The sequence below is a fragment of the Acomys minous genome (genome assembly GCF_964271855.1).
Source record: "Acomys minous genome assembly, chromosome: 20".
Taxonomy (NCBI): domain Eukaryota; kingdom Metazoa; phylum Chordata; class Mammalia; order Rodentia; family Muridae; genus Acomys; species Acomys minous.
In genome coordinates this window covers 25,048,459-25,076,042 of record NC_140502.1, presented here as the reverse complement: position 1 = coordinate 25,076,042, position 27,584 = coordinate 25,048,459, and the positions used below count along the sequence as shown (strand labels likewise).

The following is a 27,584-nucleotide window of genomic DNA, read 5'->3' as shown; positions in this document are numbered from 1 at the left end:
CCCCGCCAGGTGCGCCCCACCCCGAGCCGGGCCGCCACCTTCGCTTCGGTTGCCAGCGTCCGCCATTCGCAGTTGCGCACCCCACTTCCCAGCCCGCCCCCCGAATCCCGGCCGCCTGGAGGTGTGGAGGCCTCCCACGTCGCGCGGGCGCGGGGAAGAGTCGCCGAGTGCAGTGCCGCCCGCCGTCCAGGGTCGGGGTTGGGAGCCCGCGGAAGAAGAAGGCGGCTTTCCGTGGCGGGGTGTCCCGGCGCCTCCAGGTCCTCCCCCCCCCCCCCGGGGCGCAGCCGCACCTGGGCGCGTGGGCCTCCGCTGCGCGTGCGCGGCCGTGGGCTCCCCCGCCACCCCCCCCCGCACCTGCTCGCGGGACACCTCCCCCCCCCCCAACGGCCGGCGGCTCGAGGCCTTGGCGCGCGGCGCGGGCGGCAGCAGCACAGCAGGTCATGGCGCAGCAGTGGGAGCCGCGGCGGAGCCGGGCGCTCCTGGCCCTGCTCGTTTCTCTCCTCCTCTCCGGGGCCGAGGCGGCCGGCAGAGACCTGGACGTCCACGGTGAGGGCCAGGAGGAGGAGGGGATGGAGGAGGCCGCAGCTGAGAGGGGACAAAAGTGGGCTCTGGGCGCGCGGCGCCGGGGGGCGGGGGGCGGGGCGGGGGAGAGGTTCCTTGGAGATGGTGAAGGGTGTGCGGTGAAGCCACCGCTGCAGGTGGAGAGGGGAGGGCTGGGAAGGTTGGGGGGGACACAGCAGGTGGAGGGGAGGGCTGGGAAGGTTGGGGGGGACACAGCAGGTGGAGGGGAGGGCTGGGAAGGTTGGGGGGGGACACAGCAGGTGGAGGGGAGGGCTGGGAAGGTTGGGGGGTCACTGCAGGTGGAGGGGAGGGCTGGGAAGGTTGGGGGGGACACAGCAGGTGGAGGGGAGGGCTGGGAAGGTGGGGGGGTCACTGCAGGTGGAGGGGAGGGCTGGGAAGGTGGGGGGGTCACTGCAGGTGGAGGGGAGGGCTGGGAAGGTTGGGGGGGACACAGCAGGTGGAGGGGAGGGCTGGGAAGGTTGGGGGGCACTGTAGGTGGAGGGGAGGGCTGGGAAGGTTGGGGGGCACTGCAGGTGGAGGGGAGGGCTGGGAAGGTTGGGGGGCACTGCAGGTGGAGGGGAGGGCTGGGAAGGTTGGGGGGGACACAGCAGGTGGAGGGGAGGGCTGGGAAGGTTGGGGGGCACTGCAGGTGGAGGGGAGGGCTGGGGGGACACAGCAGGTGGAGGGGAGGGGTGGGAAGGTTGGGGGGGGACACAGCAGGTGGAGGGGAGGGCTGGGAAGGTTGGGGGGCACTGTAGGTGGAGGGGAGGGCTGGGAAGGTTGGGGGGCACTGCAGGTGGAGGGGAGGGCTGGGAAGGTTGGGGGGCACTGCAGGTGGAGGGGAGGGCTGGGGGGACACAGCAGGTGGAGGGGAGGGCTGGGAAGGTAGGGGGGTCACTGCAGGTGGAGGGGAGGGCTGGGAGGGTGGGGGGTCACTGCAGGTGGAGGGGAGGGCTGGAAAGGTTGGGGGGGCACTGCAGGTGGAGGGGAGGGCTGGAAAGGGGAGGACACATGAGGGGTGGAAGGGTTGGGTGAGGAGGAGAGGGGGGAGATGAGGGGTATTAATCCAGGAAGGCGTGGCACAGGCGCTGGTCTGTCCTGTGGCAGGAAGTGGGCGAGGAGCTCCACGGAGCGGAAATTGGATGGCCAAAGGAAGCCAGCCCTGAGAAGGTGGGGATTTGTTTGGGTGACCTGTTGGCACCTTTGGGTACAGAGAGAAAGAAAGAAAAAAACTCTCTTAAAACACCTGTTGTAGAGCTGGGGTGGTGGTGGCGCACACACCTTTAATCCCAGCACTCGGGAGGCAGAGGCAGGCGGATCACTGTGAGTTCGAGGCTAGCCTGGTCTACAAAGTGAGTCCAGGACAGCCAGGGCTACACCGAGAAACATGTCTACAAAAACAAAAACAAAAAGACACCTGTTGTTAGGATGTAGGGCAACAGCCTTCCGTGATGTCCGAAGGAAGACCGAGAAGCAGCTGTGGCGGAAGGGAGGAGCTTTGCCAGCGTGCCTGTCAGGGTGGGGAGCACCTGGTCAGAGAGTGGTTGGTGCTGGCTTCTTTGAGCAGTTTTGTTACAGCTTTTAAGGGCTTCCGCCAAGCGCTAGGCAGCTTTGAAAAGATCCCTGTGGAAAGGATTCATGGATTGAGCAAACTCCCTGAGTGTCAGGACAGTGAGGACGGGCACTGGCCCTGGTGACAGTGGCTGCTGACTCAGACAAGACAGGTTAAGACAGGTTCCTGCCTTCAGAGAGCGTGGATTTCCAGTGGGAGAGACCGTGAGCGAACACTTAAATGCAGAGTACTCACCGAAGATTAAATGACTCAGTGGTGGCAGCAGAGTGCTAGGTGGGACTCAGCTCAGGAGGGTCACTGAGGAGGGGGACACCAGTTCTGAGCTGGCAGCTGTGCCAAGACCTTGGGACCAGTGTCCTAGGGGAGTAGGGGAGAGCTAAAGCCTCGGTCTAGAGTGACATTGGTTGTGAACAAGGGAAGGACAGACCCCCCCTCCCCCCAGGGCTGGAACAGAGGTGAGGAGGTGGGGGGGAGCTGAGGAAAGCAGCCACATGGCCTGTACTGGTCAGCCTGCTGGGTGAGAGAGAAAGCAGCAAGTGTGGCAGCCAGGCCGTCCCTTACGGTGGCTTCTGAGGAATGGTTTATTCCTGTGTCTAAGGCCAGACGAAAGAATTACTGGGAATGCCAGCGGCCTGTGGAAGGTCTGGGCTCAGGTGCAGACACTGTGTCGCTGTGAACCTGTAGCCGCCTGGCCCCTGACTGCATCTGGTTATGGCCTCTCTGAGCTGCAGGGCATCTAAGCCTGTAACCTACCTGATGCGGCGGTGACGCCATAGGCCTTTGGAAGGCCACACCATAGTAATTGCTGAGGCCGGGTCCTGCTGTCCTTTTTTGTCCTCAGTGGCCTCCGGGGAACACTGCGGCTGGCTTGACCTGCTGACCTTTTTGAAGTACTGCTGTCTGGCTTGGTGACCTGCTGCCCTCACTTATCTCAAGTGCTGTTTGTTTGAAAGTTGCAGCAGCTTGCTCCGAGGCGGGAGGCGCTTTTGATAGGGTTGGAGGGGGGGAGGGGGAGACGCTGGCTTGGTGGGTGGCTTTGGTTTTCTCAGCAAGCAACGCTGTGCACTCAGGTGAGGCGTTTCTCTGGCACATTCCAGCTGTACAGTGCTACCAAAGGGGCGTGAAGGGCCGGGGAGAGGTGATGGTGAGGGCTGCTCCTGGGGTTTTACCTTCACCAAAGGTTGAGACAGGACAGATGGCTGGAGTCAGGGGCTGGAGGAAAGACCTAGAACACTGGATAGAATAGGCGTGCGCGTGGGTGATGCAGCTGGTTTCTGAAGAAATCTAAATGTCAGTGTTAACCGAGAGGTGACGTGTAGGGCAGGGTCATTGGAGAGAAAGAACAAGGTGCCTTTGTCTTGAGTGGAAATCCCCACACGTAAGCACAGCCCGAGGTGAGGTCAGCCATGAACACACAAGGTGGGCAGCCAACCTTCTGCTCTTGATGGCTGTTTTGCCACGAGAGATTTGGGGAGGGTGAAGGGAGAATGGTCTGGAAGCAAGAGCCCATAGATTCTGCCTAGAGAAAGGTGTGAAGGCTCATAGGGGACCAGAAGACATTAGCTTTGTAGACCAGGCTGGCCTCGGACTCACAGCCTCTGCTTCCCTGAGTGCTGGGAGAAAGGGCATGCGCCACCTCGTCTGTTTCCCACTCAGCGTTCTTGTAGAAGATCCAGACTGAGTTCCCAGTAAGCACATGATGCCTCACAGCCACTAGCCTCAGTTCCAAGTATCAAGTGTGCACATGATTTATATACACACATCCAGGCAACGCATTGATACACATAAAATCTTAGTTTGCTCTTTCTGGGTTTTTTTGCTTTGTTTGTTTTTATTTGTTTTGTTTGTTTGTTGTTGTTTTGAATCAGGGTTTCTCTGTGTAGCCCTCACTGTCCTGGAAGTTACTCTGTAGATCAGGCTGGCCTTGATTTGAACTCATAGAGATCCACCTGCCTCTGCTGAGTGTTGGGATTAAAGGCGTGCGCCATCACCGTGGCTTTTTTTTTTTAAGGCTCAGAAAAGAGAGTGAAGAAATGAGAGGGTGTCGGACTTAGAGACAGATGAGTGAGTGGGGATTGATGTTTTGAGGTCTGGCAGTGCCAGTGTTGGTGGCTGAGGGCGGTGGGAAAGGACGGGACGGGACAGCCGATCCTGCACCTGGTGTTTCTGTCAGGCACTCAGGGATGATCTCAGTATCCATGGAGACAGACCCCAGGAGGCCTTCACAACCTGTGGTGATCATATGGGAGTTTATCATGTTAAAATGCTTAATTTGGGGGCGTTGCCTGAAAGTATGAAGGTCTGGCAGAACCCGAGTAAACACGGGCCTGAGGTCCTATCACATGACGCCATGGGCCTGAGCCAGGAGGAGCCTTTATAAACCAGGACGACACTTTCCAAGTCTGTGTCGTTTGTCCCGGCCTGCCCCTGTGTGTGGGTTGTGGGCGTGTCGCAGGAGGGTAAAAGGACGGTCCTTATGGGGACAGTGTGTGTGGAGAGAGCGCCTCAAGGCCTCCTTCCCAGGTGCTCTACTTTCTTAGGATTTAGGTGATAGACCCTGATACTTACTTACTTACTTACTTACTTACTTACTTATTTATTTATTTTGTGGTTTTTTTGAGACAGAGTTTCTCTGTGTAGCCTTGGCCATCCTGGACTCGCTTTGTAGCCCAGGCTGGCCTCAAACTCACAGCGATCCGCCTGCCTCTGCCTCCCGAGTGCTGGGATTAAGGGTCTGTGCCACTACTGCTTGGTTTTTAAGATTTATTATTTACACAGTATTATGCCTCATGTGTGCCTGCATGTACACCTGCACACTAGAAGAGGGCGCCAGATCTCACTATAGATGGTTGTGAGCCACCATGTGGGTGCTGGGAATTGAACTTGGGACCTTTGGAAGAGCAGACAGTGCTCTAACCTCTGAGCCATCTCTCCAGCCCCCAGCCACCTTTTCTTTTTCAAGACAAGGTTTCTCTGTATAGTAGACCAGGCTGGCCTGGCAGAGGAGGAGTTCCCTGAGGAAACACACAGAGATCACCTGCTGTGCTGGGATTAAAGGCGGACGCCACCACAATCACAGCTAGGCAGGCACTTTTAACATTTATACTTGTTGTCTTCAAGCAGTGTCTTTTTGTTTTGGTTTGGTTTTTTGAGAGAGGGTTTCTCTGAACTCTGGCTGTCCTGGAACTTGCTCTGTAGACCAGGCTGGCCTCGAAGTCATGGAGATCAGCCTGCCTCTGCCTCTGGATTGCTAGGATTAAAGGCTTAAGTCACCACCGCCTGGCTGAAGTGGTGTCTTCTAGCCCAGATTGGCTTTACATACATAGCCGAGGGTGACCTTGAACTTCTGTTATAGGTTTGCGTCCTGCCTGCCTGGCTGCCTTACTTTGAAGCCGACTCCAAGTTGCCTGAGTTGGCAGTGAACTCAAGTGGGCCTTGCGCTTGGAATTTTCTCAGCCTCCTGGATGGCTCAGGTTACAGGCTTGGCTGTAATAATGTAATTTTGATCTTTTGTTTGTTTTGGTTTGGTTTTTCAAGACAGGGTCTCTGTGTGGCCTTGGCTGTCCTGGACTCAACTTTTTTTAGACCAGGCTGGCCTCGAACTCAAAGCAATCCGCCTGCCTCTGCCTCCCGAGTGCTGGGATTAAAGGCGTGCGCCACCATACCGGGCCGTAATTTTGATCATTATTACAAGGTCAGCTAACATGATTTTCCCAAGTTGGAAATTCCTTTAAGAGTCATCAATTCAGTTCAGTTCCCGCTGCCGGGAATGGTTAGCCACACCTTGGCATCAGTGCTGTTAACGGGTACTTGACTTGGCTTCTTTGTTGGTGGTTCTTGGGAATTTCCATTGGCGCTGAGCCCAGCAGCATTCTTTCCTGAGCTTCCACTGACTTTCAAGCAAGCTTCAGCTTCCATTAGCCTCCTGGGTTAGTTCCAGCTTCCCCGGCACCTAAAGTGCGAGGTGCACGCTCCCCCAGCTGCCCTGAGCATGGCCTTGGTGCCCAGCTCTTTTCCCTGCGTACGTAGCAGCTGGAGCTGAGGTGCATCTGGTCACTGAGGAGGGCGTGTCCTGCTGGGGGGCAGGCTCTTTGAAATACTTACCAGTTTAGCTGACATACCTACTAAGCACCTGCTAAGTACTAGGCGCCAGTTTACATTTCCAAATCGAACAGCGAACAAAACAGGCTGGGGAAAGGCTGAGTCAGTACAGAGTTGTCCACAAGCACGAAGCCTCCCCAGCACACGAGGCAGAGCCAGGTGTTGTCGAGTACGCCTGTAGTCACAGTGGGCAAGGAGGAGGACGGGCTGGGCATGGTGGTCTGTGCTTTCAGTCTCAAACCCGGGAGGCTGAGGCAGATGGTTCTCCTGAGTTCCAGGCCAGCCTGTCAGGGCCAGGGAGTCTGAAGAAAAGAAATAAAAAGAGAAGCAACCTCATGAGTTGGAGACCTCTGACTGCTGCACACACATGAACGTGGTCATATGCCACAGAGAAGAAAGAGGGTCTTAGAAATGAACGGCGTCTTTCCTTGCAGGTTACTGCAGTGGGCTGTGGCGTGTGGCTGTGGACGGAGGGGAGGGTGGAATCCACAGTCCTGTTTAGTGCTGGGTCTCAGGCAGCAGTGGGTGTGAGTGGTCGTTGGCATTCAGCTGATGTAGTTTATAAAGTGTAGACTTTTCCATCTAAATATTTTATATATAAAAGGCTAAAATGGTATAACCATAACACCAAAGTTTTATGACCCTTTAAGTTGGATTGGTCATTATAAATGTTCTCTCCTTATAAATCCCCAGGGGATATCTTAAAGCTTCTGAGTTAGCCCTCTAGGGCCTGGGGTGGGGGTTAGTAGGGTTTGTCCTGGAAATAACTGTTGAGACACATCAGCTACCCAGCTAACCAAAACAAGTGGCTTTGTAGATCTGCAGAACAAACAGCCACGCGTGGCGGCATACGCCTTTACTCCTAGCTCTTAGGAGGCAGAGGCAGGTGAATCTCAGAGCTGGACGCCTGCTTGCTGTGCGAAGGGAGCCCCAGGCCAGCCAGCTACACCGTGAGAAAGAGATGAGTACAAAGTGCATGTCATCACCGTGAGTTCGAGGCCAGCCTGGAATACAAGTGCAGGACAGCCAGGGCTACCCAGAGAGACCCTGTCTTGAAAAACAAAAACAAAAAACAAGTTCATGTCAAGTTTGGAACTTCAGGATCAGACATTGTTTTGGGAGATGGGGGAAGAGCAAGGACCACGTGGGCCCAGCACTTTGAGACACTGGGCAAAACAAAAACAAAACAGCAGCACAAGGCCAGGTATGGCAGAGGCAGTAGATCTGGAGTTCAAGGAGGTTAGCCTTGGCTACATGGAGTACCAGGCTAGCCTGACATATATTGGTCTCAATAGACAAGAATGCTGTTGCTTTGTTTTGAGACAGGGTTTCTCTGTGTAGCTCTGGCTGTTGTCACTCTGGACCAGGCTGGTCTCAAACTCAGACCCGCCTGCTTCTGCCTACCAAGTGCTGGGATTAAAGGCTGCGCCACCACGCCCGGCTTAAGTCTTATTCCCCAGTTCCTGAGGTCTCTGCCTCCCAGCTCCTTATCTGCACCCTGTCCCTGTGCAGGCGGGGACCAGGCCTGGAGACTTTGCTGTTGCCACGGGAGAACTCCCAGGGGAGAGTGGTGCCTCTTACAGATCGGTCCTGTTTGGCTGGAGGCTGTTTTGCCTTCATCTTTCCCTGTGGGTGGTGGATGGCTGTTTTGTTGAGTTTTAGTTGAGAGCTGCTTTTTTGTTTGTTTGTTTGTTTGTTTGTTTGTTTTTGCCAAATAGCAGTAGTCCTGAGTTGGCCCGGGGTGTACCTGACTCACAGGGCTGCACAGGCTCCCCAATGTTTTAAGCATTTATTACTAATCCATGGCATCTAAGGTGTCGCTGCATACCATACCAGGAGTCTCCCTTTGCTTTGCTTCGCTTTTAGGCAGTGAGTGGACAAGGCGGCAGAGTGCACCTCTGAAGATGAAGCTGACTGACCTTGTGCTTTGTGAAGAAAGCTCCAGGGTCAGGGTGCGGGCCGCAGGTGGAGGCTCGGGGGAGGGTGTGAGCCTCCAGCTTGGAGCCTTGGGTTCCGTCCGCAGTGCATGCATGTGAGCCCGCTGCAGTGGCTCTGGCCTGGGATCCCAGCGCTCTGTACAGTGGGGGTGACGGTGAAAGACAAGGAAGAGTAGTAGGCCAGGCCAGCCTGCATTTCCTGAGACCTGGTCTCAAAGCAAGGCGTGAAGCCGGAAGCTAAGTGAAGGCCGACACAGGCCAGCGCTGCCAGTGAGCTGCCAGGAAACACTTTGGTACTTAGCACACCCAGTGCAGGTGTAAATCACACAGACGGCCTCTGTCCCCGGCGGCAGCTTATATCGGTTATAATGTCCTCACAGCACAGAGGGACACAGCAGTCTCCCAGTCAGGCTTCTGCTTCATCCGCAAAGCGTCTAAACACCGCGGGCTGCGTGTTGCACCGTATTGCCCATGCCGGCCTTGAACCTAGCAAGGTAAAGCGAGTCACCTGCCTCTGCCCGGCGGCACATTGCACTTGAGGCCCGTGCCATTGTGCCCTGGTGCTATTTGTTTTAGCCAGGCTTAACTCAGAGAAAGAGGGCTGGCCATGCCGAAGACTGTAAGGCTTTTTGTCCATGTCCAGTGAGCGCTACGGAACTGTTCCCAACTGCCAGGGAGATGGAGGCAGGGGAATCAAAGTGTAGCCTTAGCTGCAGAGAGGCATGAGGCCCTTCCTCAAAATAAACCCTGGGGAGGGCTGGGGTGTGGTTCAGAGGTGGAACCACTGTCCAGCATGTGTGAGGCTGTGCTCACTCTCAGCACTGTCTTGTTTTTCTTTCTTTCTTTTTTTTTTTTTTTTTTTTGGTTTTTTGATACAGGGTCTCTTTGTGTAGCCTTGGCTGTCCTGGACTCACTTTGTAGACCAGGCTGGCCTCGAACTCACAGAGATCCACCTGCCTCTGCCTCCCGAGTGCTGGGAGTAAAGGCGTGCGCCACTATGCCCGGCCTTCTCGGCACTGTCTTAACGTTTACTCTTCCATTACATTTAAACATTTTGAAACGCTATTTAGTTTATGTGTGTGGATGTTTTGCCTTCATGCGGGTCTGTGCACCACGCGTGCACCTGGTGCCCTCGAGGCAAGCAGGTGGTGTCACATCTCTGGGTACCCTGCTACCACTAACACTTGAGTCTGGGTCCTATGAAAAAGTAGCCAGTGCTCTAAAGCACTGAGCTATCTCTAGCCTCTCACTAAAGTTGTGAGTGTGGTGTGCACGTGCTCACATGTGCATGCATGTCAGAGCACAGCCCACAGGAACCCCTCCTTCCCATGGGTGGGCTCAGGCGTGGTGGTGAGCACACTTCCCCACTGAGCCTCCACAGCGCCTGTCCACTCTTGCCCCTGCCTGTGTTGTGCTGCTGCTCCCTGCTGAGAATGAGGAAGTAGCTGAGGAGGGCAGGGCACGGGCAGGAACCAGCCACCCTGGGGCAGCATGCATGAGTTCACTGCCAGCTTTTTCCTTGTGGGGTTCTCTGTGTTCCCTGCTTCGGCCTAAGGGTTCCTACTGTTGGGGCGCTCCCTTGCACCTCGTATGGCTTATGATAAGCCCTTTGAGTGATCTTAATAGTTTTTCTTGTGTCTTTTTGCTTCATTTTTGAGATAGTTTATCTAGTAGTCCCTGGCTGTCCTAGAACTTACTTTGTAGACCAGGCTGGCCTCAGACTCACAGTGTTCTGAGTACCTCTGCCTCCCAGGTGCTGGGATTAAAGGTGTGCGCCACGAGGCCTACCCCTTAAGTCAATTTCTAATGGAAAGATTTAAGAAAACAAAAAGGACCAGGATTGGTGTCAGCTCTCCTGTAAATCCCAGCAGGAGAGGCCCAGGAGGGAGGCCAGCGGGGCCACTGGTCACAGTGTCAAACTAAACAGAAAGCTTTCTCATCCACCACCCAGGTCAAACCCTGTTAGGCCTTTATTTTAAGTGGAGGCTGGGGTGATGGCTGACCCGCTAAGAGCATTGGCTGCTTCTCTACAGAGCCTGGGTTCCGTTCCCTGCACTCATGTGGCAGCTCACAACCATGAGTAATTCTGGTCTCAAGGGATCCTATGTTCTCTTCCTGCCTTTGAGAGTACAAGCGTGCACATGGTGGGCAGACGTACACATAAGATAACATTTTAAAAAGTAATAAGACAAGCCCTGGTGCAGATGGCAGGTTCTTGTGTGCAGGTGCCCAGGACCTGGGAGTCTCTGCCCCATCCGCCTGATATTGTGAGCCTAGAAAAGTCAGAGCCGGGGTGCAGTTGCCTAGTGTACAGGGACCTGGGTCAGAGCTGGGGTGCAGTGGCCTAGTGTACAGGGGCCTGGGTCAGAGCCGGGGTGCAGTTGCCTAGTGTACAGGGGCCTGGGTCAGAGCCGGGGTGCAGTGGCCTAGTGTACAGGGACCTGGGTCAGAGCCGGGGTGCAGTTGCCTAGTGTACAGGGGCCTGGGTCAGAGCCGGGGTGCAGTGGCCTAGTGTACAGGGGCCTGGGTCAGAGCCGGGGTGCAGTTGCCTAGTGTACAGGGACCTGGGTCAGAGCCGGGGTGCAGTTGCCTAGTGTACAGGGGCCTGGGTCAGAGCCGGGGTGCAGTGGCCTAGTGTACAGGGGCCTGGGTCAGAGCCGGGGTGCAGTTGCCTAGTGTACAGGGGCCTGGATTAAATTTCCAGTGCTGCAGAGTAAGTGAAAGAAGTGAGGGAAAGAGCTACTTTGGCTCCCTTGCCTTTCTCGCCTCCCTCTCTCCCCCCCCCTCCCCTCCCTCCTCCCTCTCTCCCCTCCCTCCTCCCTCTGCTCTGCCTGCCCCCTCTCCCTTCCCCTCCCTCCTTCCCCTTCCCCCTGCCTCCTCCCCTCCCTCCTTTCCTTTGTTGTTATTATTTGCCTTTATTTTATGTGCATTGGTGTTTTGCCTGCATGTGTGTGTGTGAGGGTGTCAGATCTTGGAGTTCCAGTTGTGAACGGCCATATGGGTGCTGGGAATTGAACCCCAGGCCTTTGGAAGAGCAGTCAGTGAGTGAATGCTCTTAACTGCTGAGCCGGCTCTGTGTCCTGCACCTCTCCCCACATCTGCCCCTTTGTTGTTTTTTGGGCAGTGTTCTCTGTAACCCTGGCTGACCTGGTAGAACTTACAGGTCGACTGCCTCTGCCTCCTGAGTGCTGGGAGTAAAGATGTGGGGCAGTATGACCCTTTTATTAAGGTTGGTATCATGTCTCTAAATTAAAAGGGGAATTCAAGTTAAAATACACTTGAGGGTGGAGACGCAAACCTCTAATCCTAGCACTTAGGAAGCAGAGGCAGGTGATCTCTGAGTTTGTGGTCAGTCAGGGCTACATTTGTAAAACTCTTACTTAAAAAAAAAACAACAAGCCGGGTGTGGTGGCGCACGCCTTTAATCCCAGCACTCGGGAGGCAGAGGCAGGTGGATCGCTGTGAGTTCAAGGCCAGCCTGGTCTACAAAGTGAGTCCAGGACAGCCAAGGCTACACAGAGAGACCCTGTCTCAAAAAACCAAAAAACCAAAACAAAAAACAACAAAACAAAACCACCACTCTGCCTCCACTCCTCTGTCTGGACATTGTTCCCCTCTCCTGGCACATGCACGTCTGTTTTTAACAGTATTCCCTTATGTGGCTATCTCGGGATTGTTTTGCCGGCACAAATGTGTCAGAGGGACGATTCAGCTGCTGTAAATCTGTGAGCTCTGAGGCCTGTGTGGCTGTGGTGGTCGCCCTGCTCTGAGTGACCTCCATTTCCCCTCTGCTTTCCTTCTCCAGTCCCTCCCCCGCCCCCCCGGCCCCCCCCCCCACAAGCTGAGTTGGAGCTGCTCACCAGCACGCCCAGCTTAGGTCTGTTGTTACTTTCGCTGCTGCCTCACACTGTCAGAGCTCTTGTAGTTGTAACCTGATTCCCTTTGAAGAGCACAGTTGAGCTTTGCATGGCCTAGACTTTTGGTAAAGGATAAAGTACGGACTGTGTGCTGAGGGCTGCAAACCTCCAAAGTCTGGGTTACGGTTCCTAACTTTCAACTTGCAGTCTGTCACGTGGTGAGCAGCTTTCTCCTAAACGCTCTTAAAAGAAGGAAGTGACAAGATGGCTCTGTTTGTTTTGTTTTTCGAGACGGGGTTTCTCTGTAGCCTTGGCTGTTGTGGGCTTGTTTTGTAACTCACAGAGATTCGCCTGCCTCTGCCTCCCGAGCGCTTTGTGGGGGTGACGATGCACATGAGTGAGGGCGGCACTAGCACACACCACACACTTGGACGAGTCAGTTCTCTCCTTCCACTGGGGGCAAACGCAGGTCCCAGGCTGCGGGGCACCGAGCCAGCTCCCGGTCTTCCCAGCCCTGAATTGCACCTTGTAACAATGCCTGCCGCCGCTCCCAAGTGCTGGGCGTACAGGCAGGTGTGTGCCACCACACCCAGCAGTTTGTTTTTGATTAGTTGAACAAAATCCAGAGAGCGTTATGTTGTGATTTGGAAATGTATAAAGTTAAGTTAGAACGCACCTAAAACATTTGCTGTAATACATACGGCCATGCCTTTTCTCCTTGCCCAGGGCAGCCTGTGTGATGATGGCAGCTGCCAGACCGTGTTCTCCACAAAGCCTGCTGCGGTAAAGGCGGTCTTCCACATGCTCGGATTTTACTTACCAGCTTTCCTCAGGAATCTGAGGTTCTGCAGCAGAGGCCACATAGGAGCCTTCAGGGTCCATTAGCTGTGAGGCCGCGGGTACACAGCAGTCTCCACCGCTGGCCCCTCAGTGACGCGCTGTGTGAGTTATGCACAGGCGCCTGAGGAGGAGGTGCTGCTGCTGTGTGGCCGCTGCCGTTCCCCACTTGGCTAATATACGCAGCAGAGCATGTGGTGGTTCTGCCCCGCGGCCCTGTGATGACCTGTGTGACCGCTTACAGGAGTGGGCGCTAGAACTGCAGGGAACAAAGCAAAGCAAAACGAAACAAAAGTGCCCAAGAAAGCAGTAGCCCTGCCAGTGAGTGAAGGAATGGCCGTGCCCGCGCTGCCCCATTGGAGGCTGTGGCCACAGATCAGGGCTTGCAAAGGCTTCCTAGGAACCAGGAAGGTGCTGCAACCTCTGTGCGGAGGGGAGAGAAGGCAGCAGAGGTTTGTAGAGTGAGGCACCTCAGAGCCGGGGGTTGGTGGTTTGTTGGTTTGCTTTAGATACAGCCTCAGTATGCCCTGGCTGTTCTACAACTTGAGATCTACCTACCTGCTGGAGGGCTGGGTGCTAGGAGGAAAGGTGTGTGCCGCCATGCCCACCCTCACTCAGGCAAGTACTGCACAGTGGAGGAGAAAGGCCAGCAGCTCATGAGCTTCAGGTTCAAGTGCCTTCAAGTCTCAGTGTTGAGTGGGGCGTGGTCGTGCGCACCTGTAATCTAGCAGCCCATTGAGAAGAGATTGCAAGTCTATTTTGAAATATTGTTTTGACGCAGGGCGTGGTGGTGCACGCCTATAATCCCAGCTCTTGGGAGGCAGAGGCAGGTGGATTGCTGTGAGTTCGTGGCCAGCTTGGTCTACAGAGCGAGTCCAGGACAGCCAGGGCTAACACAGAGAGACTCTCTCGAAAAACCAAAGAAAGAAAGAAAAAAAAATTTTTTTAGACAAAGTTTGATTGTGTAGCAACTGTCAAATGGAATTCAAACAGTAGGACCTTAACTTAATTGTTGTGTGTTTCAAAGTAGATTTGGGAGCTGGGCTGTAGGTCAGTGGCAGCGCTTTGCCTCACGCACCCTGGGCTTCCTTCCCAGAATGTGTACATCTTGCAAGAGTAAAGGGAATGGATATAAAAACAACATGAAAGAAGGTGGATGTGCTGAGAGCGCACTCGGGAGGCTGAGGCCCAGGTTCCCAGCCAGCCCGGGCTATGGTCTGACTCTGCCTCGGAGCAGAAGAGGCTGGGAGAGGGAGTCAGGGCTGACTGCTGAGGCGCCTGGGCTGTGGTGGAGCACTTCCCTGGCATGTGGGGCCCCAGGCTCTGCCTCAGAACCACAAGTGACAGCGCTGAGGAGCCGCACACTGCGTTTCCTGCGCCTTTTCAGCATATTTGAAGTATTCCTTAAGCAAACTTTCTCTGCAGTAAGTACTCAGAGCTGTGGCTGTCTGAAAATGCTAGGTCTGTCTTTTTAAGCCTATAACCCAGACTGGTGATGCTTAGGAGCCTAAACTTCCTGTGATGTTTTGTTAAAAAGTGACAGCAAGTGGTGCCTCGTGTCTCCCAGCTCATAGGAGGCTACAAGTTCAAGACCAGCCTGGTCAACATAGAGTTCCAGGAAGCCAGGAAAGCTACACAGAGAACCCTGCCTTTAAAAAAAAAAAGTGTGCACGCCTTTAATCCCAGCACTCGGGAGGCAGAAGCAGGTGGATCGCTGTGAGTTTGAGGCCAGCTTGGTCTACAAAGCGAGTCCAGGACAGCCAAGGCTACACAGAGAGACCCTGTCTCGAAAAACAAAAGAACAAAAACAAAAAAAGTGACGGTAGATGTTTCCATTTGGCAGAGGAGATGAAGTGATGAGCCACAGGCAGATTGTCCTGGTTAAAACTAGTGACCTGAGAGCTAGAGAAACCAGTTTCCTCCCGACAGCATCCCCAGACACCAGTGTGCGGTTATGGCAGCCGTGTTCTGGTGCCTGCCAAGTCAGGCTCTGTTCCCTTCAGCTCCTGCCTGGTTCTCACGGGGAGAGGCCTAGGAGCTTCCTCTGGCTAGCCTGGGACTCAGTCTGAGTAGACCAGGCTGGGCTCCAATCCGAGGTCACCCTGGGGTCGCTTAGAATGTATGGCCACCATGTCTGCTCAGCCTTCCTGCTTTTCTTACCTGTTTTGTAAGCAATAGAAATAACTTTGTGTTTTACATGGGCTGTACCTGTGATCCCGGTATTTGGCAAGCTGAGGCCAGCGTAGGCCACATACAAAGACCCTGCCCCTCCACATTTGTGTTTTGGCATGTGTGAGTATGTGTGAGTATGCCAGTGGGGCGAGGACTTGAGCTGCTGCGCATCGTGGGTAGAGTGCTTGCTTGTCTAGACCCTCACCACTGAAAAGAAGGAACCAACAAACAGAACCAGAGACCGGCCTTTCTTGATTGCCTGCAAACCAATTGTTTCTCTTTTTTCCTAGACAAGGTCTCGAGGCTGCCCTGGCACTGGCTGTGTAGGACAGGCTGCAGGCTGGCCTTAAACTCAACATGCACTTGCCTCTGCTTCTGAGTGCTGGACCAAAGGTGGTGTCACAACTGAATACTGTTTCCGTCTTGTTGTTATTGAACAGTAAAAGCTCTGATTGAGAGAGAACTTGCTGAGGTTATGCCCAGCCACGCCCATCAGCCTTGGCTAGCACGTCAGTGACCTCTTACCTGAAAGCAGAGACTTCTGATAAAGGGAGGCCGCCTTTGTGAGCCCTCAGAGTGTGGTCAAGGGCTCAAGGAGTGTTGGCTTCCAAGCAGCTGTTTTGTAATTCCGCACTGCCTGCAGGTGTCGTCAGTTCAGCGGCCTCTGAGGGGCCCTTGTCCCAGCACCCGGGCTCTGAGCACCGTGTTCGGAAGTAAAGGGCGTGACTTTGTGATCCTGTTTCATTGTGGAGATGAAGTTATTGTTGTTATGATTACATTTAATGTGCATGTGTGCTCTCAAAAGCTTGTCATAACACTTGAGGTCAGGAAGGAAGAAAACTTCGGGGAGTGTGTCCTTCCACCGTGCAGGTCCCAGAGATCGAACTCAGGTTGTCTGGCTTGGCAGCAAGTGCTAAGTCAGTGTTCTGGGCTGTTTTTGTTGTTGTTGTTGTTTTGTTTTGTTTTGCTTAAGATTATTTATTTATTTATTTATTACAATGTTCTGTCTGTGTGTGTGCCTGCCCAACAGAGGAGGGCGCCAGATCTCACTATAGATGGCTGTGAGCCACCATGTGGTTGCTGGGAATTGAACTCAGGACCTCTGGGAGAGCAGCCAGTGCTCCTAACCTCTGAGCCATCTCTATAGCCCCAGTGTTCTGGGTTTTTGTTTTGTTTTTTTATTTTATTTTTCGAGACAGGGTTTCTCTGTGTAGGCCTGGCTGTCCTGGACACTGTAGACTAGGCTGGCCTCGAACTCACAGCGATCTGCCTGCCTCTGTGTCGTCTCAAGTGCTGGGATTAAAGGCGTGCGCCACTACTCCTGGCTTTTATTTTGTTTTTTAAAGGTAGGTTTCTATAGCCAGACTAGCCTTGAATTCACTGTGTTGCTGAGTGAGATTTGTCTTAAAATTCTGATCTTCTGCCTCTATCTCTTTGGAGCTGGGGTTATGGGTGGCACTGCACCAACACTGTCCCTAAAACCGCACAGAAAGCAGCACAGTCCCAGCTGGTGCCACCAGGACTCTGAGCTCAGCACGGCTTCTGTAGCGCTGTCCCCTCAGGGTGCTTTCTGTAGGGAGCCTGCCCGGGTGCTGCGGTTCCCCCACCTGACTGTGTGGGTTGTGCTCTGCGTGTGTGCTCTGGGCCTGTTGGTCCGTCCTGTGTTCTGTGATCTTTGGTGCACGGTCAGAAGTACCTGTTGCAGGTCTGTGGCGGCTGCTTCTCTGCCTCGCTGAGAGAGATGCCTTGGGCCCCACACTGCCAACAGTTCTTTCTGGGTTTGGGAGATTTTTTTGCTTTGTTTTGTTCTAAGTTTGAGGTTGGATCTTAATTCCTAGGCTAGCTTTGAACTTTCCTTTGGTCCGTGCTCCAAGTAGCTAGGATTACGGGCCTGTGCCATGAACCTGGCTGGGGAGGAGGTTCAGGTCACGGGCGTGAGGACCTGCAGTTAGAGCCATGGGGCCCACATGAGAGCCAGGGGTGGCAGCGCGCGTCAGTGACCCAGCTGGAGGAGGGCTGAGAAAGACACGTGCAGCCTTCGGGGGGGTCCTTAAGCTTGTGCAGCACTTTGACCCCCTGAGCCACCTCCCTACCCTGGAACCTTCCTTTTCTGTGCCTTACCTGAGAGCGACTGACGTGTGTGCGCTGCTGACGCGGAGCTGTTTTTCACAGTGCAGTGTGCTGTGTCTGTAGATTGCTCTGTTGAGAGCTTGGGTTCCATGTCCATCATCCTAACAGTTTGGGATAGAGCAGCCCTGCCCTGCGTGCTGCCCACGGCTGTCTCCAGTGACGACATGAGCACGCTGGAGAGCGACAAGGAGAGCCTGTGACGGAGCTGTCATGTGGCTGCCGCTGCACTGGCCTCTGGGCTGTGACAGGGAGGACAGGGTGGCACTGCAGAGGAAGACGGGGCCCTCCCGAACCACTCCTGTGTGTCAGGTGATTCCTGTGCTCTGCCACAGCCCCTGTCCAGCCGGATACTGTGCTTGGTGTTTTTCCCTTTGAAAGGAGTGGGGCGAAGGTTGGGACTCCCTGGAACCCAGGCCTGTGAGCTGGGTTGCCCTCTAGAGATGGGAAAGCAGAGGTAGGAAGCTCATCTGAGCTGCTAGGGTGTGAGTGTGGCAGATGTGTGGCCTGGAACAAGCCTGCCAAGTGCTCTGCTGGCTGCACCCTCACCTGTGCATGTCTGGTGAGGACGAGTCAAGGGCAGAAGCCACCTGCAGGTGCAGCTGCATCAGGTGCTTTGGACTTTGTTGCCAGGTGATGTGTTCTTTCCATCTAAGGAAGCTGTACAGCATCAGCACCAGCTTTGGGAACAGGGCTAGGGGAACTGGCAGACCCAGAACACTTTGCTTCCCCTTTGGAGGGTCTTGAAGACCTCAGACTTCCGTGTGTGTGTGTGTGTGTGTGTGTGTGTGTCACGCTTCCTTCGACCCCGGGATTGTCTCCATCAACCCACATGGGTTCTGTTTTGTTTCAGAGTCTTGTGGAGTTTGGAAGGTAGCGGGGGCCTCAATCCCCCGGGGGGTGGTACAGTGCCTCTGCTGGGTGCTGCCAGCCGTGTGTGTATGGAGGCTGTGAGGGAAACGGCAACCACCACCAGAGCCAGGAGGAGTGTCTTGGGAAGTGTGCTGGTGTCACTGGTAAGACAAGTGTGGAGGCCTCAGCGGCTAATGCAGCACTCAGGGTTGGCGTGTGCACACGTCCTGCTGATGGGTCTTCTTCCCTCAGCCCAGGGAGCTGGTCCCCGGGCCACGCTGGTTTCACAGCAGGCTCCCCACCTTCTTACCAGAGTCAAACCCTCCCCCCCTCCTCCTTGAATGCCAGGCCACCTCCTCGGGCATCCTCTGAAACAAGTGACCTGAGTTAGCGCTGGGGTGCACACCCTGAAATCCTTCCTGCTCCAGGCTTCAAGTAGCTTTGGCCTCACAGGTCAGACAAACCAGAGGGCCTGGCAGAGAGCGCGGAGGCCTCATCCCGCCCTGTTGTCCCCAAGGCCCACTGAGCCCCCACAGAGGTTTCACACAGCCTTTGGGATGGCAAAGCTGTGACTGGTTGTGTGTGGACCCTCAGTGATGTCCACGGCTCTGGGTCTCCTCACTCAGAGTTGAGACAGCCACGTTGAGGTTGCACGGCGGCGTCAGCGGTGGCCTCTGGTCTGCTGCGGTAGGCACAGGGCTTGGGGAGAGAATTTAGAGAGAAGGCGGGTGGGATGGGCAGGCAGGAATTGATCTTACTGTTTTGACCCATGGTTTTATTTGCTTGCTTGCTTTACTCTATAGTCCAAGTCTGTGGCCCCCACCTCTCAGGTGTCACCACCATGCCTGGCGAGGGTGCGATTTTAGGTGGTGTGGGCCAGTCCTTCACCTTTTGGGTGGTAGCTGGTACATCAGGAATCTGAGTGAAGAAAATGGCGTGTCTGTGTGATCTCCTCTGCGTGTGGACACGTTTGCTCCCTGCTGTGCTGTGACCATCTTAGAGGGATGAAGTGACAAGGACATGAGCAGTGGGCACAGGGCACTCGGTGTCCCCTGCACAGGCTCAGAGCCTGACCCCGGCTGCCAGGCCTGGGAGGGTGTGTGGCAGCTGCTTGTGTCCCTTGGCATTCTCAGGGGAAGGAGTCTGAAGGCAAGCCTGTCTTCTGGGCAGGCCAGTTCTGAGTGAGGCCAAGGGAGGAGGAGGAGGGTGTGCGCGTCGTATTGAGAGCCCGAGCCTCCCAGGGGCCAGGCTGTCCCTGTCCCTGCCTTGGGTCCACGTGGTCAGGCTTCTAGCAGATTTTGCCTGAAGTGGCTTGATGGGAGCTGGGCAAGGTGACTGCTGAGTGCCACCAGGCCAAGCCAGCCCAGGTGCTGGAGACAATCTTGTCAGGTGCCAGGCACAGCATTACCCAGTTAGAGTTCCAGCTGCAAAATTGAGAGGTAGGGACAGGTGGGTTCCAGGAATTAAGAGACCGTCCTGGCTAATGCAGCACCACCTTGTGTCAAAAAGAGAAATGCCCACACCCCACATAAAAACTGACCGTTTCAGCTTGGCAGTAGTGGTGCGCACCTGTCACCCCAGCACTAGGGAGGCAGAGGCAGGGGGATCTCTGAGTTCCTAGGCAGCCAGGGCTACACAGAAAAACCTGTCTCAAAGAACAAAAACCAGAAAAACTGACCACTTTGCAGTTTGTCACTCCCCCCTCCCCGCTTTTGAGACACGTTCTCTCGGCTGCGGCCGCTGACTGCTCAGTAGTTGGGCCTCTAGGTTTGTCATCTCACTGCCGTGTCTTTTCAACCATTCTAAGTGTGTGGCTCAGAAATATTAAATACATTTGCAGCCAGGCACGGTGGCACACGCCTGTAATCCAGTACTCGGAGGCAGAGGCAGGCGCTCTCTTGAGAGTTTGGGGCCATGGGGCTGGAGAGGTGGCAAGGCCAGCCTGGTCTGAGTCCAGGACAGCCAAGGATACACAGACCAAACAACAAAAAATAACGCCTTTGAAAATTCTAGATAAATAAGTACAAACCAGGTGTGCGGGTTCATGACTGTAACCCTCCTAGAGGAGGATTTACACGTCTGAGTGACAGGGTGCAAGGAACCCTGCCTCAAAAAGTGAAAATAAGGATCTAGAGAGATGGCTTAGAAGAGCACTAGTCAGAAGCTGGAGAGATGGCTCAGAGGTTAAGGGCACTGTCTGCTCTTCCAGAGGTCCTGAGTTCAGTTCCCAGCAACCACATGGTGGCTCACAGCCATCTATAGTGAGATCTGGCGCCCTCTTCTGGCCTGCAGGTGTACATGCAGGCAGAGCACTGTGTATGTAATAAATTTAAAAAAAAAAAAGAGTGCTAGCCAGGGATGGTGGCACACACCTTTAATCCCAGCACTCGGGAGGCAGAGACAGGCGGATCACTGTAAATTCAAGGCCAGCCTGGTCAAAAAAAAAAAAAAAGAGTGTTTACTGCTCTTACAGAGGACCAGGGTTGAATTCTCAGCACCTACATCAGGCAGCTCCCAACTGCCTGTAACCCCAATTCCTCACTCCAGTGCCCTTCATCCACTTCAGACATCTGTAGGCAGGAGATACACATAAAAACATGCTCACTCTGTAGACCAGGCTGGCCTCGAACTCACAGCGATCCGCCTGCCTCTGCCTCCTGAGTGCTGGGATTACAGGCGTGCGCCACCACGCCCGGCTCCAGTTCCTCATCTCTAAGTGGAGAAGCTTCTCGTGGCCCTCATGCACCACAGGGCTCCACAGAAAGAAGGAACGCGGGTTGGCTGTGACACGTGGGGCCCACTTGACAGTTTTCTTTTCTGGTCTTTTCCCCTCACAGAGAGCACCATTGACAGTGTGGCCAGGAACAGGAATGGAGCCGACTCTTCTGTCCTGAGTGGTAAGTTCATAAAGTCCAGGTTGTATGAAGGCTGCCCAGGTGGTGACTGTGAAGGGAGGCTGAGAGCTGCTGCTTGCAGAGCTCTACCCAGGGCTCAGCCCCGCCGCCCTGCCCCTCTTTTGTGCTTAGGGGACCTGCCGCAGGGGCCGGGTGAGTGGACCCTTGGGGTTTAGGCCACAGGCCAGGGGCTCAGCAAGACCTGCCCTTCCACAGAGGGGGCCACTGTAACCCCCCTGATAGGAACAACACTCCCCGCTCCCCAGCAGGCGGCAGTCCCATGCACTACTGTCTGACCCCAGAGCCCATGCGGGAGGTCTGTGGCTTCTGGGGCTCACTTGGCTTAACAGGTGCTGGGCAAGGCTGGCCACGTCCCAGTTGTTCCAGACCCTTGCTGACTGTTGAGGGTCCTGCATGGTCACTCTTATTCTCAGCCTATTTCTGAAGGAAATTATCCCAGTAGAATAAAAGTGTCTGGGTGCTTCAGAAAGCGAACAAAGCTATCTTCTTGATCACCTCAGAAACCAGGCTGAGAATAGTAACCACAGAAGCAGCAGGAATCCCACACCCAGTGTTGAATGTGTCCTATACTCCAGAGGCCACTAGGACCAAGGGATACGTCACCCCTTAAAGGTGGCGCTGCCGTGCGTCCTCCGTGGGCCCTTGACAGTCAGCCCCGCTAGGCCGGCGGTCCTGTGGCCCCCAACCAGATCTCTGTGTTGCAGGTCCCAGACAGCAGGAGCCTGAGGACCTCTCTGGCGAGATCTTGAGCTATGAAGGTATGACGTCCTTCTGTGGACGGGAATTGAGTTCACTGCAGGAGCTGGCCGCGGGAAGGCAGGGGGGACATGCGCTTCCAGGATTTACCTTCCACCCTTATCACCAGCTCTGTGGCTGTAGACAGGAGCCATGCCCTGTGCCTAATCCCATGAGTAAAGTGAGGGCCCCAGGGCGGGTCCGAGGGCAGCCCAGCCTGCATGATGACAGAATCCCTGGAACTGAAGGCCGCCCCTCCCCCACTCCCAGTGGCGTGCAACTGAAATCCCAGCACTTGGGGTGGGGTTAAGGTAGGAGGATTGCCATGGGTCCAAGACCACATGGTTTCCTACCAGGACGCAGACACCAGAAAAAGAAACTGTAAAGCTGGTGTCAACAGGCTGGGCTGGCGGTGTGTGCTCCACAGGACGCACACTGAGCAGACGGCGCTGTCCATCGCTCAGCCGTCCTCACTCTCCTGCTCTTGACCCTGCTACTCTGTCCTCCTGAGAGTCCCTTGCTCCTGCTTGCAGAATACTGTGTCCCGAAGGCCGTCACGGGGCCCTGCCGGGCAGCCTTCCCTCGCTGGTACTACGACCCGGAGAAGAGCTCCTGCGACAGGTTCATCTTCGGCGGCTGCCGCGGGAACAAGAACAACTACGTCTCCCAGGAGGAGTGCATGCGGCGCTGCGCTGGCACGTCACGGCCTCGCCCCCTCCCTAAGCCCTGGTGTTCGGGAGGCAGGGGGCCACCTTGGGGTGGACAGCATGGTAGACTGACCTCGGCATTTTCCGTTCTCTATAGGCAAGCAGATGCATCCTGTTCTGACGCCTGGGACAAAAAGTAAGTGGCCTCGGCCTTCTCCTCCTGCCCCGCCCCGCCGCGCTGGCTCTCCTGGACTGACTGGGTTCCACCCACTAGTGTTTCCTGCCTTGCTTACAGCATTGTTTCTCACTGGAATGTTGTTGTGGCAGAGGGCTGTGTCTGTGAAAATGGTGAGGCAGCCTGGAACGTGTGGACCTTGGCGCTGCAGTCAACGCTGTGCACAGGTGTAGAGTCAGGGCTGCCCTGCGCAGACGGCCTGGGCTGCAGGGGGTGTGGGTAGGCAGGCCTGCCCTGTGCAGGTCACTCACAAGGCTGAGGGTTCAGAGGGAGCCCAACTGCTGTGAGGTGTGAAGAGTTGGTCAGGGTGTCAGGACACAGGCACAGTGGCCGGCCTGGCCTGCTGAGGAGGCCCTGTGGGCTCCCTCTTACGTTCCTGCGCCTGTGTGGGCGGTGAGGTGAGCCCTATCCTGTGGACTTGCCGGGCTGGTTTGGCCTCTTTCCTTGTTCCCTGTAAGGGAGCCCAGACAGGCCTGCCAGTCCACCTCAGGCAGAAGTCACATCTGGTTCTCAGGGCTGGGCTGGAAGGGTGCCAGGCCTGCAGGGCTGGCTGTGGGTGGAGTTGGGCAGGGGATTGCCCCAAAGGCTAGCTAGGTCCCTATAGCCAGCGGAGGAGGGGAGCCAGGTGACTGTCGCAGGAAGTCACATGCCTGAGATTAGGCCCCACCCGGGAAGGAAGCATCTTAACTGACCAGTAGGGCAGCCACTGTTACTCATCGCACTTAGAAGCCCTGGGGGCCCTCCCGGCTCTGCTCGGTACCCCCTCACCCACCAGGCCTCATTGCCCAGGCGGCCACTACAGGGACTCATCTTTTTTGTTACCACTAGGAATTTAAGGCCAGACTCACCAGCTAGGACAGCCTTGGCCACCTGAGAACTTATCTCAAAACAGAACAAACCAGGCTGCTGAGACAGCTCAGCAGGCAACCAGCCTTGCCCCCAAGTCCGACTGCCTAGTTCCCACCCACACGGTGCCTCGCAGCCAAATCTAGTTACGGAAACGCAAAGCCCTCTTTTGGCCTCCTCAGGCACCATGCGATGTCCAGACACACATGCCCACAAAACACACACACAAAATTTACAGATGAATGCAAGCTGGTGCGGGACACAGAGGCAGGAGGATCACTGTGAGTGCGAGCGCAGCCTAGTCTACAAAGCATGTCCAGGACAACCAGGGCTACACAGAGAAACCCTGTCTTGAAAAAACAAAACAAATCTTTAAAAACTAAGGTGCAAAAGCCAGTGTGTGTGTGTGTGTGTGTGTGTGTGTGGCGTTGGGGCGACGACCCTGGCAGGCAGTCTGTCCAGATCCCCAGGTTGAGGGACAGCTGGTCCTCGGTCAGGTGCACTTGGGCTGCTGTGCACTGAGTCGCCCTGCTGTCCCTCCTGTCCTTAGCTGTGGTCCTGGTGGGGCTGTTCCTGATGGTGCTGATCCTTCTCCTGGGAGCCTCCGTGGTTTGCCTGGTGCGTGTGGCGCGCAGGAGGCAGGAGCGCGCACTCCGCACCGTTTGGAGCACTGCAGACGACAAGGAGCAGCTGGTGAAGAACACGTACGTCATGTGAAACGGGGCCTGCGCGCTCTGCCCGCCCGCCCACCCCCTTCAGCATCACTGGTAGTCTCTTCTAGTAGTTTTCATTGTTTGATTTATGTGTTTTTTAAGTAGATGAAGGTTTTTTAAAATTGGGATCTAAAAGAATATGTTTAATAAAATGGGCCTTTGAAAATAAAATTTACTATGTAGTTTTTCCTTGTGATTACTAATTATACCTGCCAACACTGATCTCAAGACTCATGAGCCTCTCTGGAGATGGCATGGATTCTGTGTGTCAGGCTGCCCCTGGGCTCTCATGGGACTGAGATGACTTTATCTTGTGACCCCTTCTAAGTGCTGGCATTCCAGGTGTGTCCCAAGGGCCCGCTTTGGTTTTTTTCTGGGTTTTTTTTTTTGTTTTGTTTTTTGTTTTTTGAGACAGGGTTTCTCTGTGTAGCCTTGGCTGTCCTGGACCAGGACAGGCCTTGTAGACCAGGCTGGCCTTGAACTCACAGCGATCCCCCTGCCTCTGCCTCCAGAGTGCTGGGATTAAAGGTGTGTGCTCCACTACACCTGGCCAACACTCAAAAATGTTTGGGATTTATTTTTATCTTATGTGTATGACCGGTTTGCTTGCATGTATCTCTGCTCGGCACCCAAGGCAGCTGGATGGTACTGTAACTGGAGTCACAGATGGCTGTGAGCCGCCATGTGGGCTCTGGGAACCAAACCCAGGTGCTCTCTCCAAGAGCAGCCGGTGCTCAGAACCACTGAGCCATCTGTCCAGGTCTTTTCACACTTAGAAATTCCTGGCCACATTCCTGAGTTCGCGCTGACCGCCCTCCTGGGTGCAGCCACGGTCCTTGCTTCCCTGGCATACACACACTCGTAGATGCTGGTGGTTGGGGAAGGAAAGACTCCGCTGTCCTGCGTTCTGGGACTCTAGAGTCCATGGCTGGGACGGGGTTGTTGTTAGGTACGCGGTAGGCAGGGGCCCTCAGCACACACCTGTAATCCGCTCAGAAACAGGAGGATCTCGCTCGGTTTGAGTCCAATGAGTTCCTCTCTCAAAAATAAGACCACTTGGGCAAGGAGCTGGTGTAGAGGAATGTTAACGCAGAACAAGGCTGCTGTGGCAAGAATCACACCCAAAGACCCACACAGGTCTGTGTGATCCGGCCGGATTACAGACAGTTCAGGGCCAGCCTGGTACAGAGCAAGGTTCTGATAAAGACAAGGTTGGGTCCAGGCGTGGTGGCACAGGCCTTTAGTCCCAGCACGCAGGAGGCAGAGCTCTGAGTTCTAGCCAGTGCTGTTCACAGCAGTTTGGTTGAGTCAGGGAAATTGAGTTTGTGACAGTTCAGTCTGGGCAATTCAGAAAGCAATTTTACCAGCAGAGTTTTACAGAGTTGAGTTGAAAAGAATAGCCAGAGGATGGTGAGATGGCTCAGAGGTCAAGAGCACTGGCTGCTCTTCAGAGGTCCTGAGTTCAATTCCCAGCAACCACACAACCATCTACAGTGAGATCTGATGCCCTCTTCTGGCCCACAGGTGGACATGCAGGCAGAGCGCTCATACACTAAATAAATGAATAAATCTTTTTAAAATAAAAATAAAGCTTCATGCCTTTAATCCCAGCACTTGGGAGGCAGAGAGGCAGGCGGGTTGCTGTGAGTTCGAGGCCAGCCTGGTCTACAAAGTGAGTCCAGGACAGCCAGGGCTACACAGAGAGACCCTGTCTCAAAAAAACCAACAAAACAACAAAGTAGATCATGGCCAGCACCAAACCCTGCTTTGTCCAATGCTTGACGGTGTTAGTGGAGGCCCCGGACCTAGGACTCAGAGGCCCACATGTACATAACGTGTGTGTACACACACATACACACACACACAGAGACACCCCTACACCTACCTACCAGCTCCAAGTGAAGCCTGTGGTTGACTGTGTAGCCAAATGCCCCATGTGCCTTCCTGCAACTTTTATGTTTGTGGGGTTGGTGGCTGCTGAGTAGCTCCATTTACAGTGTGGGGGTTGTTGGCCATTTGTCCTTGGCCCTTACGGTGTCACTAAAGGTCACAAGTCCATCTCGTCCATCTGTTGGGTCCAGTGGATGACAGACCCTCAGATACATCCCCTGAGCTAAGGCTTCTGGGCGGTGTAGTGGAGACGTCCTCACTTTGTCGCCCGGGGACGAAACAAGGTGGAGGAATTTGCCTATGGCTTCTGTCGGTCAGTCCGAGTGGTCGAAGCATTCATCGGAGCCACATGCTCAGTAGATGCCAAATGCGTGAGGGCTGGGGACTGGCCTGCTGGGAGAAGCCACCCACGTGGGCCCCCCTCCGCTCCTGCAGGTCCTGCTTGTGCTAAGTTTACAAAACAGTTGCACTTGCGTCAGACTCCACAGGTGGGTCTGTGGTGAGCAGCTGGGACCAGCAAAGAAGGAAGAGGAAGCTCTTTAAGCCTTTCCCGCCTCGGGAATGCACCTGCCTCATCCTGGGCACATCCTCAGCTTCAAGGTTGAAGGACAGGTGGTCCTGAGCACTGTGAGGGGGCTGTGTGTGCAGCTTGCATGTTTAGGTAGGAGTGGAGGTTTCTGGTATAAAGCTGTCCCAAGGGGTCTCCAAGCATCCCAACTCCCCTTCCTCAACGGTAGGTGACCAGCAGGCCACTGAGCCACCTCCTCACCCTATTTACGTCCCTCTTACGTCACAACCCACCGCACATGCCTGGATGTGTTCATCTGGGGTCCTGTGAGCAAAGAAACCGCATTCAGGCGCTGGCGCTTTGCTGTGCGTGAGAAGCCAGTTTCTGACCAGGCGCCTAGAGGTTAGCAGCCAGGACGTTTTGTTTCGTTTAGTTTAGAAATAAACCCTGACTGACACCTGGGTGAAGGCCAAGCTCCGCCCCTCACCACTGATCCACATTGCCCATCAGCATCCCAAGGGCCAGCGCAGTGTTGGTGGCGGTCACAGGCCAGCGCTGTGACTTCATCCAGCTGCTGGGATGCGGTTGGACGGCGAGAGCAGTGTTTACAACAGCTGGGCCTCTGTCTGAGGAAACTCCAGGAAACACTAAACCTTGGTCACTTTTCTAATCAAACATATCTGACCTCAAGCATGTAGGAGGGACCTCACGCATGTAGCAGCCCAGGAGACGGTCCCTCAGTACCTTGGCTTCCCTGCGCACTATAATTGTTGACCAGAAATATTTTTGTGAATTGAACTAACAAAATCCCAGGTTTGCCAGGCACTGGTGGCGCACACCTTTAATCCTGGCACTTGGGAGGCAGAGGCAGGTGGATCTCTGTGAGTTGAGAGCCAGTCTGGGAGAGGGAGAGAGGGAGAGACTGAGACTGAGACTTGAGGGGCAGAGTGACACTGTTTAACCCCCTTGGCACCAAGCCATTTTGGGCAGAAGTAATGAAACAGAAGGAGCCAGAGATTGCCAGCTGTAAGGCAGAGAATCCTGAACAAAGGCACACACCACCACACCAGGCTGGTTT

At 54.9% G+C, this 27,584-nt stretch overlaps 1 protein-coding gene across 1 annotated transcript; it reads left to right on the top strand.

Moving 5' to 3' along the window:
• Positions 1 to 24,279, top strand: SPINT2 (serine peptidase inhibitor, Kunitz type 2). Its single transcript, XM_084771253.1, has 6 exons — positions 1 to 546; positions 20,855 to 20,914; positions 21,637 to 21,690; positions 22,201 to 22,362; positions 22,472 to 22,510; positions 23,946 to 24,279. The coding sequence occupies exons 1-6, from the start codon at positions 441 to 443 to the stop codon at positions 24,110 to 24,112; spliced, it is 588 nt and encodes a 195-aa protein (XP_084627379.1). The 5' UTR covers positions 1 to 440; the 3' UTR covers positions 24,113 to 24,279.
• Positions 24,280 to 27,584: the final 3,305 nt, after the last annotated feature.

What these genes read in the sequence shown, in the direction of transcription:
- SPINT2 (XM_084771253.1), top strand. Translation starts at nt 441, where the DNA reads ATGGCGCAGCAGTGGGAGCCGCGGCGGAGCCGGGCGCTCCTGGCCCTG. An exon ending in CAGAGACCTGGACGTCCACG is followed by an intron (nt 547 to 20,854) that starts GTGAGGGCCAGG and finishes TTCCCCTCACAG; the next exon opens with AGAGCACCATTGACAGTGTG. An exon ending in CGAGATCTTGAGCTATGAAG is followed by an intron (nt 21,691 to 22,200) that starts GTATGACGTCCT and finishes TCCTGCTTGCAG; the next exon opens with AATACTGTGTCCCGAAGGCC.